Source organism: Prunus dulcis, chromosome 4 (genome assembly GCF_902201215.1).
Source record: "Prunus dulcis chromosome 4, ALMONDv2, whole genome shotgun sequence".
Lineage (NCBI taxonomy): Eukaryota > Viridiplantae > Streptophyta > Magnoliopsida > Rosales > Rosaceae > Prunus > Prunus dulcis.
Window position 1 is genome coordinate 6,891,630 of NC_047653.1, and position 17,591 is coordinate 6,909,220.

General features: G+C 37.4%; 4 protein-coding genes, 1 long non-coding RNA gene and 1 pseudogene across 11 annotated transcripts; 3 read left to right on the plus strand and 3 right to left on the minus strand.

Annotated features, from left to right (window-relative positions):
- The first annotated feature begins 61 nt into the window (after positions 1-61).
- LOC117625158 (phosphatidate cytidylyltransferase, mitochondrial-like) lies at positions 62-3,238 on the plus strand. Of its 3 annotated transcripts, none has more exons than XM_034356760.1 (10): positions 62-411; positions 523-579; positions 672-734; positions 855-923; positions 1,097-1,189; positions 1,622-1,726; positions 1,797-1,874; positions 1,993-2,121; positions 2,405-2,510; positions 2,753-3,238. In XM_034356760.1, the coding sequence occupies exons 1-10, from the start codon at positions 298-300 to the stop codon at positions 2,941-2,943; spliced, it is 1,005 nt and encodes a 334-aa protein (XP_034212651.1). In that variant the 5' UTR covers positions 62-297; the 3' UTR covers positions 2,944-3,238. The 3 variants fall into 3 exon arrangements, with proteins under 3 accessions (XP_034212651.1, XP_034212652.1, XP_034212653.1); XM_034356762.1 differs by having other exon boundaries at positions 312-411; positions 886-923; XM_034356761.1 differs by lacking the exon at positions 1,993-2,121.
- Positions 3,239-4,199: 961 nt separating this feature from the next.
- On the plus strand, positions 4,200-6,527 carry LOC117623868 (cationic amino acid transporter 5-like). Its single transcript, XM_034354877.1, has one exon. It carries the CDS (start codon positions 4,500-4,502, stop codon positions 6,270-6,272), a length of 1,773 nt encoding a protein of 590 aa, XP_034210768.1. The 5' UTR covers positions 4,200-4,499; the 3' UTR covers positions 6,273-6,527.
- A 960-nt stretch (positions 6,528-7,487) lies between these two features.
- LOC117625206 (pentatricopeptide repeat-containing protein At4g20090-like) lies at positions 7,488-8,177 on the minus strand. Its single transcript, XM_034356813.1, has one exon. It carries the CDS (start codon positions 8,175-8,177, stop codon positions 7,488-7,490), a length of 690 nt encoding a protein of 229 aa, XP_034212704.1.
- A 1,014-nt stretch (positions 8,178-9,191) lies between these two features.
- LOC117623870 lies at positions 9,192-10,460 on the minus strand. The gene is made up of 2 exons (XR_004585243.1): positions 10,349-10,460; positions 9,192-10,163 (listed from the first exon to the last, which is right to left on the minus strand). It is a non-coding gene; the product is annotated as an uncharacterized LOC117623870 (long non-coding RNA).
- LOC117623869 lies at positions 9,503-11,788 on the plus strand (annotated as a pseudogene). The gene is made up of 2 exons (XR_004585242.1): positions 9,503-11,292; positions 11,680-11,788. The product of XR_004585242.1 is annotated as a cationic amino acid transporter 5-like (transcript).
- A 475-nt stretch (positions 11,789-12,263) lies between these two features.
- Positions 12,264-15,442, minus strand: LOC117623866 (pentatricopeptide repeat-containing protein At4g20090). Of its 4 annotated transcripts, none has more exons than XM_034354874.1 (3): positions 15,209-15,442; positions 13,148-15,163; positions 12,272-12,584 (listed from the first exon to the last, which is right to left on the minus strand). In XM_034354874.1, exon 2 carries the CDS (start codon positions 15,147-15,149, stop codon positions 13,155-13,157), a length of 1,995 nt encoding a protein of 664 aa, XP_034210765.1. In that variant the 5' UTR covers positions 15,150-15,163; positions 15,209-15,442; the 3' UTR covers positions 12,272-12,584; positions 13,148-13,154. The 4 variants fall into 4 exon arrangements, 3 of the variants coding, with proteins under 3 accessions (XP_034210766.1, XP_034210765.1, XP_034210767.1); XR_004585241.1 differs by having other exon boundaries at positions 12,283-12,383; positions 12,479-12,584; positions 13,148-15,442; XM_034354875.1 differs by having other exon boundaries at positions 12,264-12,372; positions 13,148-15,442.
- Between the last annotated feature and the right edge of the window lie 2,149 nt (positions 15,443-17,591).

Here is a 17,591-nt window from a genome sequence, read left to right on the forward strand (position 1 = left end):
AACCAACCATAAAGGACCCAACAAAGGAATAGCATCCATCCAGTATCAGGTATCCAACCGAATCACCAAAACCCTAAACCCTGACTTTGCCATTTTCCGCAGAACCTGTATTTAAAAAATAATAATAATAACCACTTTGAAAATTTGGAAAGACGAAAATATTATGGAACTTGTGTAGCTAAGAACGAAGAGTTTGACTCTGAAAGACCGCATCTTGGCTTGCACTTGATGTGTTTGATGAAATTCCTCTTCAATCTTTCTTCAGAATACTAATGTCCTGTGAACTGCTAGCTTAGTATGGAAAACCACGACAAAGCCCAGCTTCAAAGTTTTCTCAAAACTCTTCCCCCTGTTGAGTTCTGCTGTGTCTATGGCTCATCTCTCCACCCCAACAATCCTGGCAGTGCAAAGGTTTCTACTTTGCTTCTATAGCTCTTTTTCACTCTTTTAACAATTGTTTGTTTACTTAAACTTCATAAATTTTGCACTTTCGCTTTGCATTTGTGATTTCTGGATTGATAGTCAACCATGGTAGATTGCATTCTTGGTGTATCAAATCCCCAACAATGGCATTCCGAGGTAAGCTTTAGACTTCAACACATACCATATGTCTCTTCTGGATGTTTCAATAATTAATCATGGTGTTTACTAATTTGCGTATGTACAACTAGAATCTGACATTGAACAACGATCATTATGCCGCGTGGATGGTGCTTCTTGGTGGGGCAAGACTGGTACTGCTCTCTCTCTCTCTCTCTCTCTCTCTCTCTCTCTCTCTCTCTCTCTCTCTCTCTCCGCTTCCATGTTCGGTTCTGTTTTCATTGATTCTGACACAATAGACCCATACATGCTAGATTACTGACGTTGCAGATGAAATTGGTGTAGGAGTGCACTTCAATCCTTTTGTTAGCTGGGACGACAAGGTACTGATCAGTCAGTCACTCGTAGATTCGAGTCTAGGCTGTTGCTTTGGTGTCTGAGCCTCCATTTCATGTTTTAAACTGATAGTGCAAATAGTATTTTGGTTCACATTCTGTTATCTTTCACATCTTGTATTTTGTTACACATTCGTCACACTTGGTAATTTTTTTTACAGATGTTCAAGTATGGGGTTGTTCGCATGCACGACTTGGTTCAGGACATACTAAATTGGGAGAGGTTCTATTTGAGTGGCCGATTACAAAAACCAGTATGTCTTCTTCATTGATTCTCATTTTTGTGCGTGTCCTTATGCTTGTGGAAGATTGATCTTCAGCTTCATATTTGTCCTTCGTTCCTTTTGATTTTAGTTAAATTTACATTATTTTATAACTAGCAGCACCCTTGACATTGCAAGAGGATGATAAAAGTTAAAGAACTTTCAATCATATTCAATGATAGTCTTGTAGTGACGTAATTCTAGGGAAAAAAAAAAAACCTTTCACTAATTCAATAAAACAAATTTTTACCTTATTGAAATATTTTGTGGCACACGCCAATTGCCTGAAACTAATGAAAACTAAATACATCTTCTTATGCTATGCTGTTGAAGACTCAAGACTTGGATTGTCTCATCTAGTTCATGTGGTCATATATTGTCTTTATTTCTGAACATGAGAGTTTTCAATGTTTTTTTCTACAGGTTCATGTACTTTTGGATAATCTGGATGTCACAAATGTAAACTCGGTTAATTTGAGGGCTGCAATGTCTGCAGCTCTCCTTCTTTTGCCGTCCAAGTTCACTGAGGTCTGATTCTTTGTCACTGCTCAATGATTTTAAATTTTTTTGGAGTTCTAACATTTTCCAACTAATGCAGGAACAACTGTATGCCAAAATATGTAGCCTCTCTTATATGGGCGACTTGCGTATGCTTTTTGCAGAGGACAGAAATAAGGTAAAGCTCAAGCTCAATCAGTGGTTACATAAATCCACAAACTTTCATTCACTTGTTGGGTCTTGTGATTATATGGCCAAACATAATCTATTTTCTTTAATTACATTATCTACCGCAGGTGAAAAAAATAGTACAAGGGCAATTTGAATTGTTCCGTTCCATGTATAAGCCATTTATTGAAGAGTATGAGACCAAAGAGTTGTTGAGACGCTCAGTATCTGGGAATACTCAACCAATCATATCTCAGGTCTATTCTGACCCTTAGGTTGCAGTGTGAACTCGATCCAACATTACTTTTAAGGACAAAGAGTTGATTTATAGCTTCTTATAAATGTTGAAAAAGAATAAGAAAAAATAAAAACAGAAGCGTTGATTTAATGGGTGTATGGAACCTCATTGCATGTTTTAGAACTTAAGCTAGATACCAACTTTAAGACTTCACTAGATGGCTAATTCTTCAGAAAGTTATGCTGTGTAGTCTACAGTTCATTGCTTTGAAGCTTAAGATACATTATTACATGTTAAAACAGGATGGCGGTTTATCAGCAGCTCAATCTCTCGTTTCTTCTCTGCCCCCAATGGTCAGAAGCCAAATGGCGATGAAGCTAGGAGAAAAGAAAGTACTGTGTGACTCTGGTATGAACCTTAACTCATCAGCAGTGGCTTTACAAGGACAAAGGTTTCTTAAGGACTGATCTCGGTTCAGATATAATGGTTATACCAGATCCCAAAGTTTTTTAGGAAAATATTGCTTGTTTGTTATAAATGGAAAAGTGATAGTGATTGTGTTTTAACTAGGGTGGTAGTTTAACATATGTACTTGTAACTCTTGAATCTGGATTGTAGTCAATCATTACACTCTTGTACTTCAATTGCAGGTCGAGTTATTCAGGAAATTGTGATTGGCTCCAAAGACGAGGCTGCTAAATGCATGCAGACTATTCTGCAGCGAAAGGTCATGGTTTCAAGTGCAAGACAGGCCGTGTCTGGTCTCCTGGCTGCCGGTGGCATTACTGCCATGAGATATGTTGGTGCTAAAATGAGCAAGGCTTGGAAATCCTGGAGATGATAGTTCTTTATTTAATTTTTTATGCATTTTTAGTGCCAGTCTTGTTCAGCCATAAACTGTTAGCATGAGAGGGACGTGGAAAGCATGATTTTTGCAATTCATCTCATTCAACAAGAAACATAACTTGTATGAGCTCCCTCCGGTAGGCTTCATTCAAACAAGATATTGTTGTTTGTACCAAGGAAGAAGAAACAGTGGTTATCAGTGGGCATTTTGTGATAAGAAACTGCGGGAGGAAAATCAAGTTTTGTATGGACATGTACATTTTAATCTTTAATTAAGTCCAAAAAATTGACAACAGATTGATTTAAATCAAGACTTTGAATTTGAATTATATCTTTGAATTTTCTACAGGCTGTTTCCAATAGTTGAAACTCATCTTTGAATTTTCCTACAAATTCCAATTGGATCACTGCATGGGGGCCTCAGTGTTTAATTTTGTTTCAGAGCCTTGACTTCACTGCAGGTAAAGGATTGCTCATGGATGGATAGTAGCCCAGGTACATCAATTTCACAGCCTTGACTTCACTAAAAGCTTAGAGCAATGCCAATTACAAATTTGTAATTACATGTTTAATGGCACATTTTTCTTCCATAGACTTATTTGGAGAAAGAATATTTGAAAAAAAAGTAAAAACATTTCACGAAAAATAAAAATAAAAAAAGGAAAGTGTATTGCTACTGCTTGTTCTAGTGCTCATTAAAGAACGTTTCATCATCATCCAGGATCAATTTCAAAGGCTCTTCTTGAATTTCGATCCCAAAAAATAAAAGGCTCTTCTTGAAATACCTTTTTCTTTTTTCTGTCTTAATTACAGAATTTTTTTTGGTACAAAGGAATATTCAGGGAAATCAAACATAAAATCTCAAATTAAAAAATAACGCTATTAACCACTTGAGCTACAAAATCTCTTGTTTAACTAAACAATCTTTAATTTGCAGCTCCAAGGCATATGATTCTATAAATAGATGTTAAAGCAAGTGCATAGTCTGTTATATGGTATTTTATAATGCACAGGAAAATGGTCATGGTATGAGCTAAGAGGCCAATAGTCCATCACTCTCTTGAAAGCGAGACCGATATTTAATAATAATAAAAGGTATTTATTATTTCTGGCTTGTTCATAAACGGCAGTATCTCCATTTATTGTTCGGTGGATAAAGACAGACAAACCCGGCCAAGCAGTGGAAACTTCACACAAAATGGCAATGCAAGTAGTGAGAGATTCTCACAAAATGACAATGCAAGTAGCCATTATTCAAGTCAACATTACAGTCTTCTGAACAAATCATATCAAATATACCAAACAATCCAAGAAAATCAGCCCACTAGACTTGTAAGTAAAAACAAGCTTTTACAAGTCTCTTAAAGTCGTCTGCATCATTTGACTTATGCATTGATCTCACAACCTCAGTTTCACTATCAATAATTGAAGGAATAATTCAGGAACTGGGAGATAAGATTCCAAATCTCAGGACAGGATCCCATATTCTAGCATTTCACATTGCCATAAGAGATAAGTGCTAGGAAAGGACACAAGGAAAAAAATAGAAAAATGGGTTCCATGGGAGTAGTGGGTGAAGAGGTTCAGCCAAGAAGTTACTGGAGATGGAGCAAACAAGATTTCCTACCAGAAGAATCCTTTCAAAGTTGGAGCACATATCGGACCGCCCTGTCACAAACAGGCTACAGGTTCAAGAACCGTCTCATAAGCAGATCAGATGATAACAATGAGATTGGGGAACTTCCAAAGCGAAGTGAAAATGACATGAAGCGTTGCCTCACATGGTGGGATCTCATCTGGTTTGGATTTGGTTCAGTAATTGGTGCAGGTATCTTTGTGCTTACTGGGCAAGAAACTCATGACCATGCTGGACCAGCTATTGTCTTGTCCTATGTTGCTTCCGGTGTCTCGGCAATGCTCTCTGTCTTCTGCTACACAGAATTTTCAGTGGAAGTCCCTGTGGCAGGTGGAGCTTTTGCTTACCTGCGGATAGAATTAGGAGACTTTATAGCATTCATAACAGCAGGAAACATACTTCTTGAGGGCTTTGTCGGAAGTGCAGCAGTTGCTAGATCATGGACTTCTTACTTCACATCACTCTTGAATCGTCCCTCCAACTCATTACGCATCCATACAAATCTGACGGAGGGGTACAATCTACTTGACCCAATAGCTGTTGCTGTTCTGACAATAGCTGCAACAATTGCAATGATCAGCACAAGGAAGACCTCTTACTTAAACTGGATAGCATCTATAGTCAATAATGTTGTAATTCTGTTTGTGATAATTGCAGCATTTATCCATGCCAACCCATCAAATATGAAACCCTTTTTTCCGTTTGGGGCTAAAGGAGTCTTTCAAGCAGCTGCAATTGTTTACTTTGCTTATGGAGGATTTGACAATATCGCCACCATGGCTGAAGAAACCAAAAATCCATCCAGAGACATACCGATAGGATTAATTGGATCAATGTCAATCATCACTGTCATATATTGTTTAATGGCAGTTTCACTGCCTATGATGCAGAAATACACAGATATAGACCCAAATGCAGCCTACTCTGTAGCATTTCAAAGTGTGGGCATGACATGGGCCAAATACCTGGTAGCCCTAGGTGCCCTGAAGGGAATGACCACTGTTCTTCTGGTCGGGACACTTGGACAGGCACGGTATATCACTCATATTGCACGAGCCCACATGATTCCACCATGGTTTGCTCTTGTCCATCCAAAGACAGGAACCCCCATAAATGCTACAGTCTTGATTGTCATTCCAAGTGGTTGTATGGCTTTGTTTTCGAGCTTGGATGTCTTGGCAGGTCTGTTATCAGTGAGCACACTCTTTATCTTCATGATGATGGCTGTCGCACTTCTAGTGAGGAGATACTACGTGAGAGAAATCACCCCACAACAACATCTTTTGAAACTAGTCATTTTCTTGCTGATCATCATTGCTTCTTCCATAGGGACTTCGGCTTACTGGGGACTAAATCCCAATGGTTGGGTTGGTTATGTCGTGACAGTTCCTCTCTGGTTCTTTGGGACTTTGGCAATGGCAGTATTTTTACCCCAACAGAGGTCACCAAAAGTTTGGGGGGTTCCACTGGTTCCTTGGTTGCCATCCTTGTCAATTGCAACAAACATTTTTCTTATGGGCTCTCTGGGTCATAAAGCTTTTGAAAGATTTGGAATCTGCACCGTAGTAATGCTTATTTACTATGTCTTCTTTGGTCTGCATGCAACTTATGATATGGCCCATAAGCAAGACCAGCCAGAATCCCTGAAAGTCGATGACAGCAACATCAGAGAGAAGGCAGAGCCTTGAAATCACAGTACCGTCTGAACCTTCTTTGCAGGAATGATTCTTCAGTTTCATTTTATATTATGATGCAACTAGTTTTGAGAACAAATTATTCTTAATGTAACAATAAACAAAACTGTACTAAAGTGAGTACAAAATGTAGTATGGAAGTTACTTTTCAAGCACATTTCACAACTCACCTAAACAAGTGTCACTAAATTGCACATGGATCCTGGAAATTTGATATGCTAGAAAAAGTTGCGGAGGCAGATTTTGAGATATTACCTGTTAATGGTTGTCAAATTATGAAAGCTTTTTCACTTTTTTAGCATTAATACATTAACAGATAATCTAGTCTTAGACACATACACACACACACACATAAAAGTGAAGAAGAAAAAAGAGAGTAATTCAAGGTTCAAGAAATTCAATGACATAACATTTCAAGCAGAAGATAAGAGAACAGTCTTCATGTCCTTACCTGACTACAAACTCACCTTTTTACCAACAGAAATTTCAATTTTCTGCTACGAGCTTATTGTTTACTTGTCCCAGGTCAACCTGCACCAACTTAGAACCAAGAAAAATTTAAAACCTTAGTTGTCTATGTCTTTCTGAAACAAAAATAAAGTCAAATAAAACAAAATAAAAACACAAATAAGAGAATTTGATTGGAGTCCATAAGTTTCAGTAAAGTACCTTTGCTCATCTGCAGATTTGACAAATGCTGCGAATGAATGTGAGGGAGTCTGTTGAAGGTTTACACATTTTCATGAAACAGATGTCCGCACATCTCTATTTGCAAGAGTGCTATCTGTAAGAGACCTTGAAGAAAATCTACTTTTTCAGAAAAGTGTCATACGAGAACAATTTGGTAGAAATGTAAAGTAGATAATGTCGATGGCGGTAATGCTACAATTTGGTAGAAATGTAAAGTAGATAATGTCGATGGCGGTAATGCTAAGTACCTAAGAAAAGCTGGATCACATATATCATTAATCCTCCAACCCAAAAATAGCCTCCATATTTTTTGTTAGTTTCCTTCTCCAGTACAACAGACGGAAACTATGCCAACTGAATATATAAAATATGTTATAAAACGATAACTGATACTAAAATAACATTACTCTATGCAGAGACGAAATATTGATTTTCCATTTCTTGGAATACTATGTCCCCTTTGATCCAAAGACAAATTTGTATAAAAAACAATCTTCAAAATTAGCAATATAGGCTGCTTCAACATTTGTCAATGGCTGCTCTGACCTTCTTAGGCTTGCAAAGCTCTTGTACAACTCTTGTCCAAGTAGAGGCTTTGGGTGGCAAAAACTTTTGCAGCATCACTTCTACAATTATGGAAGCACCTACTATCCTCTGCTGCTTAAATAGCCGGACAACAAGCTCATTTAGGAACTCCCTCCCATCTTGAGGCGGGGCAAGCTTTTCTCTCAAACTTCTCAGGAAGATGTCACATGTAACTGAGTCGGGATCACAACCCCAATCCAGCATCCTATTTAAATGATCAATGGCAAGGGAGATGCTACTCTGCTTGCAGAATACATTGAAAAGTATGTTATAAGTGATGACATCTGGTTGATATTCAGGCTCCTGACAAAGCATTTCATTAAAAAGTTTCAAACCCTGCTCAACCAAACCAGCATTGCAAAGGCCATGAATCATTGAACTGTAAGCCACAACATCAGGTTTATATCCTCTGCTCAACATCTGCTGCCAGGCAATCAAGGCCTCGTTGAGTTGACCATCCTCACATAAACCATGAATTAGGACGCTGTAACAGACCTCATTACGCATATTGTTTGCCATTTCTTTCCACAAAAGAATGGCTTTTTGACTCTGACCTGTCTGGAAGAAACCTCTCATTAAAGAACTATAAGTGAAGGAATTGGGCATGCAACCATTACTCACCATTTCACTGAATACTTCCTTGGCTTCATCTGGTTTTCCTTCTCCGCAAAGACCATTTATAAGAGTGCTATAGACAATTACAAATTTGTAATTACATGTTTAATTGCAAACTCTTCTTCCATAGACTTATTTGGAGAAAGAATATTTGAAGAAAAAACTCTTCATGAAAAAAAAAAACAAAAAAAAAAAACAGGAAAGTGTATTGCTACTGCTTGTTCTTGTGCTCATTAAAGAACGTTTCATCATCATCCAGGATCAATTTCAAAGGCTCTTCTTGAATTTTGACCCCAAAAAATAAAAGGCTCTTCTTGAAATACCTTCTTTTTCTTTTTTATGTCTTAATTAAATAATTCTTTTTGCTACAAAAGGATATTCAGGGGAATCAAACATAAAATTAAAAAGTAACGCTATTAACCACTTGAGCTACAAAATCTCTTGTTTAACTAAACGATCTTTAATTTGCAGCTCCGAGGCATGATTATATATATGTAAAAGCAAGTGCATAGTTTGGTATATGGTATTTTATAATGCACAAGAAAAATGGTCGTGGTATGCGCTAAGAGGCCAATAGTCCATCAATCTCGTGAAAATAAGGACCGATATTTAATCTCTATATATAAAGCAAAAGACAGAGAATGGTGAAACATTCAAAATACCATAAAATGCCCTTAGTTAATCCAAATATTAAGAATTAAAATTATTAATTAAATGAAGATAATATGGTAAATTCACACTTTTTCATATTTAAAAATTTTAAATTAAAAGGAAAATCAGATAATAAATCCTATTTTTATGGAACATAACTACCCATTATCTTTTTTATTTCTTAAATTTTTAATTTTTTTTTTTAAAAAAAACCTCTCGCAGGCGCGGAAGAGTGTGCGGAGAGGCTAGTAATAATAAAATATATTTATTATTTCTGGCTTGTTCATAAACGGCAGTATCTCCATTTATTTTTCGGTAGATAAAGACAGACAACCCGGCCAAGCAGTGGAAACTTCACACAAAAGGGCAATGTAAGTAGTGAGAGATTCTCACAAAATGACAATGCAAGTAGCCAATTTTCAAGTCAACATTACAGTCTTCTGAACAAATAATATCACATATACCAAACAATCCAAGAAAATCAGCCCACTAGACTTGTAAGTAAAAACAAGCTTTTACAAGTCTCTTAAATCGTCTGCATCATTTGACTTATGCATTGAGCTCACAACCTCAGTTTCACTATCAATAATTGAAGAAATAATTCAGGAACTAGGAGATAAGATTCTAAATCTCAGGACAGAATCCCATATTCTAGCATTTTAGATAAGTGCTAGGGAAGGACACAAGGGAAAAATAGAAAAATGGGTTCCATGGGAGTAGTGGGTGAAGAGGTTCAGCCAAGAAGTTACTGGAGATGGAGCAAACAAGATTTCCTACCAGAAGAATCCTTTCAAAGTTGGAGCACATATCGGACCGCCCTGTCACAAACAGGCTACAGGTTCAAGAACCGTCTCATAAGCAGATCAGATGATAACAATGAGATTGGGGAACTTCCAAAGCGAAGTGAAAATGACATGAAGCGTTGCCTCACATGGTGGGATCTCATCTGGTTTGGATTTGGTTCAGTAATTGGTGCAGGTATCTTTGTGCTTACTGGGCAAGAAACTCATGACCATGCTGGACCAGCTATTGTCTTGTCCTATGTTGCTTCCGGTGTCTCGGCAATGCTCTCTGTCTTCTGCTACACAGAATTTTCAGTGGAAGTCCCTGTGGCAGGTGGAGCTTTTGCTTACCTGCGGATAGAATTAGGAGACTTTATAGCATTCATAACAGCAGGAAACATACTTCTTGAGGGCTTTGTCGGAAGTGCAGCAGTTGCTAGATCATGGACTTCTTACTTCACATCACTCTTGAATCGTCCCTCCAACTCATTACGCATCCATACAAATCTGACGGAGGGGTACAATCTACTTGACCCAATAGCTGTTGCTGTTCTGACAATAGCTGCAACAATTGCAATGATCAGCACAAGGAAGACCTCTTACTTAAACTGGATAGCATCTATAGTCAATAATGTTGTAATTCTGTTTGTGATAATTGCAGCATTTATCCATGCCAACCCATCAAATATGAAACCCTTTTTTCCGTTTGGGGCTAAAGGAGTCTTTCAAGCAGCTGCAATTGTTTACTTTGCTTATGGAGGATTTGACAATATCGCCACCATGGCTGAAGAAACCAAAAATCCATCCAGAGACATACCGATAGGATTAATTGGATCAATGTCAATCATCACTGTCATATATTGTTTAATGGCAGTTTCACTGCCTATGATGCAGAAATACACAGATATAGACCCAAATGCAGCCTACTCTGTAGCATTTCAAAGTGTGGGCATGACATGGGCCAAATACCTGGTAGCCCTAGGTGCCCTGAAGGGAATGACCACTGTTCTTCTGGTCGGGACACTTGGACAGGCACGGTATATCACTCATATTGCACAAGCCCACATGATACCACCATGGTTTGCTCTTGTCCATCCAAAGACAGGAACCCCCATAAATGCTAGTCTTGATTATCATTCCAAGTGGTTGTATTGCTTTGTTTTCGAGCTTGGATGTCTTGGCAGGTCTGTTATCAGTGAGCACACTCTTTATCTTCATGATGATGGCTGTCGCACTTCTAGTGAGGAGGTACTACGTGAGAGAAATCACCCCACAACATCATCTTTTGAAGCTAGTCATTTCTTGCTGATCATCATTGCTTCTTCCATGACTTCGGCTTACTGGGGACTAAATCCCAATGGTTGGGTTGGTTATGTCGTGACAGTTCCTCTCTGGTTCTTTGGGACTTTGGCAATGGCAGTATTTTTACCCCAACAGAGGTCACCAAAAGTTTGGGGGGTTCCACTGGTTCCTTGGTTGCCATCCTTGTCAATTGCAACAAACATTTTTCTTATGGGCTCTCTGGGTCATAAAGCTTTTGAAAGATTTGGAATCTGCACCGTAGTAATGCTTATTTACTATGTCTTCTTTGGTCTGCATGCAACTTATGATATGGCCCATAAGCAAGACCAGCCAGAATCCCTGAAAGTCGATGACAGCAACATCAGAGAGAAGGCAGAGCCTTGAAATCACAGTACCGTCTGAACGTTCGTTGTAGGAATGATTCTTCAGTTTCATTTTATATTATGATGCAACTAGTTTTGAGAACAAATTATTCTTAATGTAACAATAAACAAAACTGTACTACTTGCAGCAGTGTGATTATTACACAAATAACAGATGCCAAAGTGATCTTTGGTTTTGGATACATAATAGAATGCACGCTGGACATATGAAAAATAAAAACAAATGCATTAATCTGTGTACAAAAGTTCAAATTCAAATATAGAAGGCTGGGTTCATGACATCCTTCTCACACTTAGAGGAAGAAGACATACTATGATAGATATGTGGAGATTTTGTTTTATAATATACAATCTACAAAAGCTGAAAAATTGTTGTTCAACTTCTCCTTTTCTCAGTCTTCTCAGCAAATAAAGTGAGTACAAAATGTATTATCTAATTTACTTTTCAAGCACATTTCACAACTCACCTAAACAAATGTCACTAAATTGCACATGGATCCTGGAAATTTGATATGCTAGTAAAAGTTGCAGATGGCAGATGTTGAGATATTACCTGTTAATGGTTGTCAAATTATGAAAGCTTTTTCACTTTTTTAGCATTAATACATTAACAGATAATCTAGTCTTAGACACATACACACACACACACACACATAAAAGTGAAGAAGAAAAAAGAGAGTAATTCAAGGTTCAAGAAATTCAATGACATAACATTTCAAGCAGAAGATAAGAGAACAGTCTTCATGTCCTTACCTGACTACAAACTCACCTTTTTACCAACAGAAATTTCAATTTTCTGCTACGAGCTTATTGTTTACTTGTCCCAGGTCAACCTGCACCAACTTAGAACCAAGAAAAATTTAAAACCTTAGTTGTCTATGTCTTTCTGAAACAAAAATAAAGTCAAATAAAACAAAATAAAAACACAAATAAGAGAATTTGATTGGAGTCCATAAGTTTCAGTAAAGTACCTTTGTTCATCTGCAGATTTGACAAATGCTGCGAATGAATGTGAGGGAGTCTGTTGAAGGTTTACACATTTTCATGAAACAGATGTCCGCACATCTCTATTTGCAAGAGTGCTATCTGTAAGAGACCTTGAAGAAAATCTACTTTTTCAGAAAAGTGTCATACGAGAACAATTTGGTAGAAATGTAAAGTAGATAATGTCGATGGCGGTAATGCTAAGTACCTAAGAAAAGCTGGATCACATATATCATTAATCCTCCAACCAAAAAATAGCCTCCATATTTTTTGTTAGTTTCCTTCTCCAGTACAACAGACGGAAACTATGCCAACTGAATATATAAAATGTGTTATAAAACAATAACTGATACTAAAATAACATTACGCTATGCAGAGACAAAATATTGATTTTCCATTTCTTGGAATACTGTGTCCCCTTAAAGACAAATTTGTATCGTAAACAATCTTCAAAATTATAAGGTACATCCCCAACTCTAAAAGGCAAGTGGACTGCATGTGGTTGAAAGAAAAATCACATACGGTGATTTTCCCACTCCCCTTTTGTCCACTTACACTCCCTTTGGTTTTTAAATAGTTTTTACTATAACAAAAAGGGAGTGTAAGTGAACAAAAGAGGAGTGGGAACATACAATTTCTAACAAAGGGAGTGTAAGTGAATAAAAGAGGAGTGGGAAAATCAGCTCTCTTTTTTTACCAGATAAAAATTAGACCATGTAATGTTAGGAAGGGGGGGCTGAAAAGAAAAGTTATCAACTCTAGCTTTTTTCTCTTACGAGTTTAACATCTAAGCTTTGATTGCCTAATTAAGAAAGATATGGTTCCAGTTCGAGTCTAACCAAGCTTTGAGGAGAACAAAAACACATAAAAGCCTTACTTAAAAATTAGAAATATAGGCTGCTCCAGCATTTGTCAATGGCTGCTCTGACCTTCTTAGGCTTGCAAAGCTCTTGTACAACCCTTGTCCAAGTAGAGGCTTTGGGTGGCAAAAACTTTTGCAGCATCACTTCTACAATTATGGAAGCACCTACTATCCTCTGCTGCTTAAATAGCCGGACAACAAGCTCATTTAGGAACTCCCTCCCATCTTGAGGCGGGTCAAGCTTTTCTCTCAAACTTCTCAGGAAGATGTCACATGTAACTGAGTCGGGATCACAACCCCAATCCAGCATCCTATTTAAATGATCAATGGCAAGGGAGATGCTACTCTGCTTGCAGAATACATTGAAAAGTATGTTATAAGTGATGACATCTGGTTGATATTCAGGCTCCTGACAAAGCATTTCATTAAAAAGTTTCAAACCCTGCTCAACCAAACCAGCATTGCAAAGGCCATGAATCATTGAACTGTAAGCCACAACATCAGGTTTGTATCCTCTGCCCAACATCTGCTGCCAGGCAATCAAGGCCTCGTTGAGTTGACCATCCTCACATAAACCATGAATTAGGACGCTGTAACAGACCTCATTACGCATATTGTTTGCCATTTCTTTCCACAAAAGAATGGCTTTTTGACTCTGACCTGTCTGGAAGAAACCTCTCATTAAAGAACTATAAGTGAAGGAATTGGGCATGCAACCATTACTCACCATTTCACTGAATACTTCCTTGGCTTCATCTGGTTTTCCTTCTCCGCAAAGACCATTTATAAGAGTGCTATAGGCAATGGTGTTGGGTTTACATCCCTTTTCCAGCATCTCCTTCCACAATCTCATTGCATCTTCAGATTTTCCCTCCTTGAACAGTCCACTAACAAGGACTGAATAAATATACTCATTTGCATGATTCCCTCTTTCTTCCATAGACATCAGCACTCGAGCCCCATCAACCGCTCGCCCTTGCTTAACAAGTCCATTGATGATTGTACCATATGTCACATCATTAGGCACACATTTATTCGAAACCATTCTATCCAAAAGACTAACTGCCTTATCCAACTTACCCTTGAGACACAAACCGTGGATAAGGGTGTTATAAGTCACTTCATTTGGAACACAGCCTTTAAGAAGCATATTATCAACAAGCTTCGCTGCACGTCCCAAGTCACCCTTCTTGCATAATGCATTAATCAACACATTAAATGTCACAGGACTCGGAATGCACCCCTCAAGTTGCATCTCATCCAACAAAAAGACCGCCTCATCAATCCTTTTCTCCTTGCATAACCCATCCATCAATGTAGAATACGTGAACACATCAGGAGTGCAATTCCTAAGTGGCATTTCTCTAAACACTTGGACTGCTCTATCAACCAATCCGAGCTTACACATGGATTTAATAATCAAATTAAAACTGAGTACATTGGGTGAAATGTTCATGCCCGTAGTACCAACAACATGGGAATAAAACTCTAAAGCATGAGAATAATGACCCTCCTGTATAATAACATTAAGCACCGAATTAAACGACTTAACTGTTCGCCTACACTGAAATTCATCCACCATTCTATAAAACAATTCTACAGCTTTATTGGGTAAATGCGCTTTTCCATAAGCTCTAAACATTAGAATAAAACTCTGCTCAATAAAAACTCGCCTTTCACGTTTCATTCGATCCAAAACCTGCTCCAATGACCGAAAATCACCCAAATTTGCGTAATTCTCAATGAGTGAATAGAAAGTTGAATCACCCGACTTGTAAGAACCCAATTTGGTACCTTTCTTGAAGATTTCATTAGAAATTGGGGGCTCAGTTTCATCATTGTTTACGGGTTCAGTTTGAAGGGCTTGGTTTGATGGAATTGCAAGAACTGAAAAGTGAGAGTAAAGCGAACAAGTTAACAACTCACATGGTGAGATTGGACAGAGGCTCAGCTTCTTGAGACCACCTTGGATTGAGCTGCAGAGGAGCTTCGAGTAGTAAGTTGAGCATTTTGGCATGGGTTTTTAAGGGTTTGGTTTGGGGATTGGATTGAACCTGCATACAAGTCCAAATGGGTAGAAGGATATCAGAATCAAGTATTGGGTTTTAATGGGTTTTGGGCATTTCACAGAGAGACAAACTCTCCCAGTGAACTCGCTGAATGGTGTCGAACTCAAAATAGTGCAAGCCACAAGAACCAGAGTATCAGAAAGAAGCCTAACGGAAAGCTCTGATTGGAAGAAGAAGAAGCAAGCTGGTGTTTTTACAATCAAGCGGATTTATGCCCAAATACAAAACGAAGAAGGGATTAGCTGAGGAGGCCTTCGTGTAAACCCAATCTTATTCACCCCGCCCCTTTTAATAATTTACAAATTTATAATTAAATTATTTACAGACAAATATTTATATAAGCTAAAAATGAAAACAAACAAATTTATTATTGTCATTGTTGGAGGAGCCATGTCCCCTTTGCTCGTCCTCGGTTTTGTTGCACCGTTGGGCTATGTTGTTTGGGATGTCTCATTGGACTGGATTAAGTTAAATAGTACTCGAAATCTTATTTGGTAAGAGATGAGACTAACTTAAATGAGACTGTATAATCCAATAATAATAAAAAACACCTCACTCACTCATCTAATACAATGAGCCTGAAAAGTGGTTCGTTAAATAGCAAGCTAGATAAATAGAACACGTGAGTCCAACGCCTCTCTTTAAAAAATATCAGAATTTTATTATTTTCTTTTAATTATTCTTTTAGATCTTTGAATGGGGTTTTTTTTTTTCTGGCAGTATTTATTTATTTTAGATAAAAATCCTTAAAATATTACAATAATTATTTTGATATTGCATTGGAAAATCAAACTATAGTAATATACAAATATTTGATATTTTTTTGATACTGAAACAAGTTTAAAAATTCATGATGTGATGCTTCCTTGTCAAATTACATAATTTTTTTAATTGTTGTTTTACTTGGTCCCTAAAAAACCTAGAATTAGATAAAGTGAGCTTAGCTCCTTTAACAATTTTCGACCAACTAAGAATCAAGATTAATCTTGAGAAGCCAAAAAACAAATATCATAATTTTATTCTTCATAAATTAAAAAAAAAAATTGTATTTGTTTTCTTTTTATTATTGTTTTAAATCTTTTTTTTTTTTTTGGCCAGATATTGATATAAATATTTGAATTGAGTTTTGTAGCATTTTTTTATCTTTTAGGTTAATTATAAGAATTATTTTTTAGTCTGACACAGCACTAAACATAGGTCTTCACTATTTTTACAATCCAGCTTCTTAGTCTAACGCAGCACGAAATGTATGTCAGTATTTAATCCAGCTTAGGCCAATCCGAGCTAATCCAAGACAGTCTCAGGATTTAGTCCAATCCATGACAGTCCGCTGTGCCAAACGACCCTTATTGTCTCAATTTTCATTGCTTTGGGTACATTAGAGTTGATTATGTCCATAAACTCGTACAATTGAGACTTTATCTCAAAATGCGTAAAAGATGCAATATAGAGAATTACTGCTTAATTAACCCATTTATTTTTTTCTAGGCCAAACCATCATACAGGGTGTCAATAATGTCACTCTTACTTTGTTGAACTATACATTTTAGTTTAATTCGTATGAAGTTTGTGTGTGTGTGTGTGGAGAAAATATGGTATTTCATTAAACCAAAAGAAACAGTATAAGGTAAGAACTAGCATGTTAACGGTGGCCTTATTAAAATCTTCCTAGAGAAAACAAAACTTGGGGTAGGAAAGAGTACCACACATACTGTTGACTAAACATAAGAGTCAAACAACTTTTACGAAACAAATAAACCTAAAACTCAACCACAAAACCCTTAAAAATAATATTCCATCACTACGTAGGTACTGTCAAATAAGTCCTCCCATGAAAGCATCAAAGTTCTTTGTATATAGTCAAAAACATACTATGGATATTAGAATAGATCCAACCAATCACCCAACCGCAAAACCATTGAAACACATCCCATCACTAGGCATATATTGTCAAAGAAAGCCTCCTATGATCTAAAGAAAGCATAGTTCTTCGTACATAGTCGAAAATGTATTGTGAGCATCATAATAGGTCCAGCCAAACACCAACTACCACCTCCAATTTTCTTGATCTCGAACCCCAACTGACAAGCAAGGGAGACCAAGATTGGCCTCTTAGCCTTAAGAAATTTTTGAAGAATGATCTTCATAGTAGGAACATTCATCGGTTGCCAAGCCCATAAATGTTCCATAGGAGAATTATTAGGGAGACCTTGGAGACCCCTCGAGGCTGGTATCCTTCGCCTTGTCAACAAAATCTTCGATATAAAAACTATGCTTACTAGAAAAAGCCATGCCACTAAAAATTATATGCCCAACACCAGTTTTCGCACGCTTCTAATTCCTGCTTGGTGCCGCATAGTTGTCACCTCCTTGAGTAGAAGAGCAGAGCC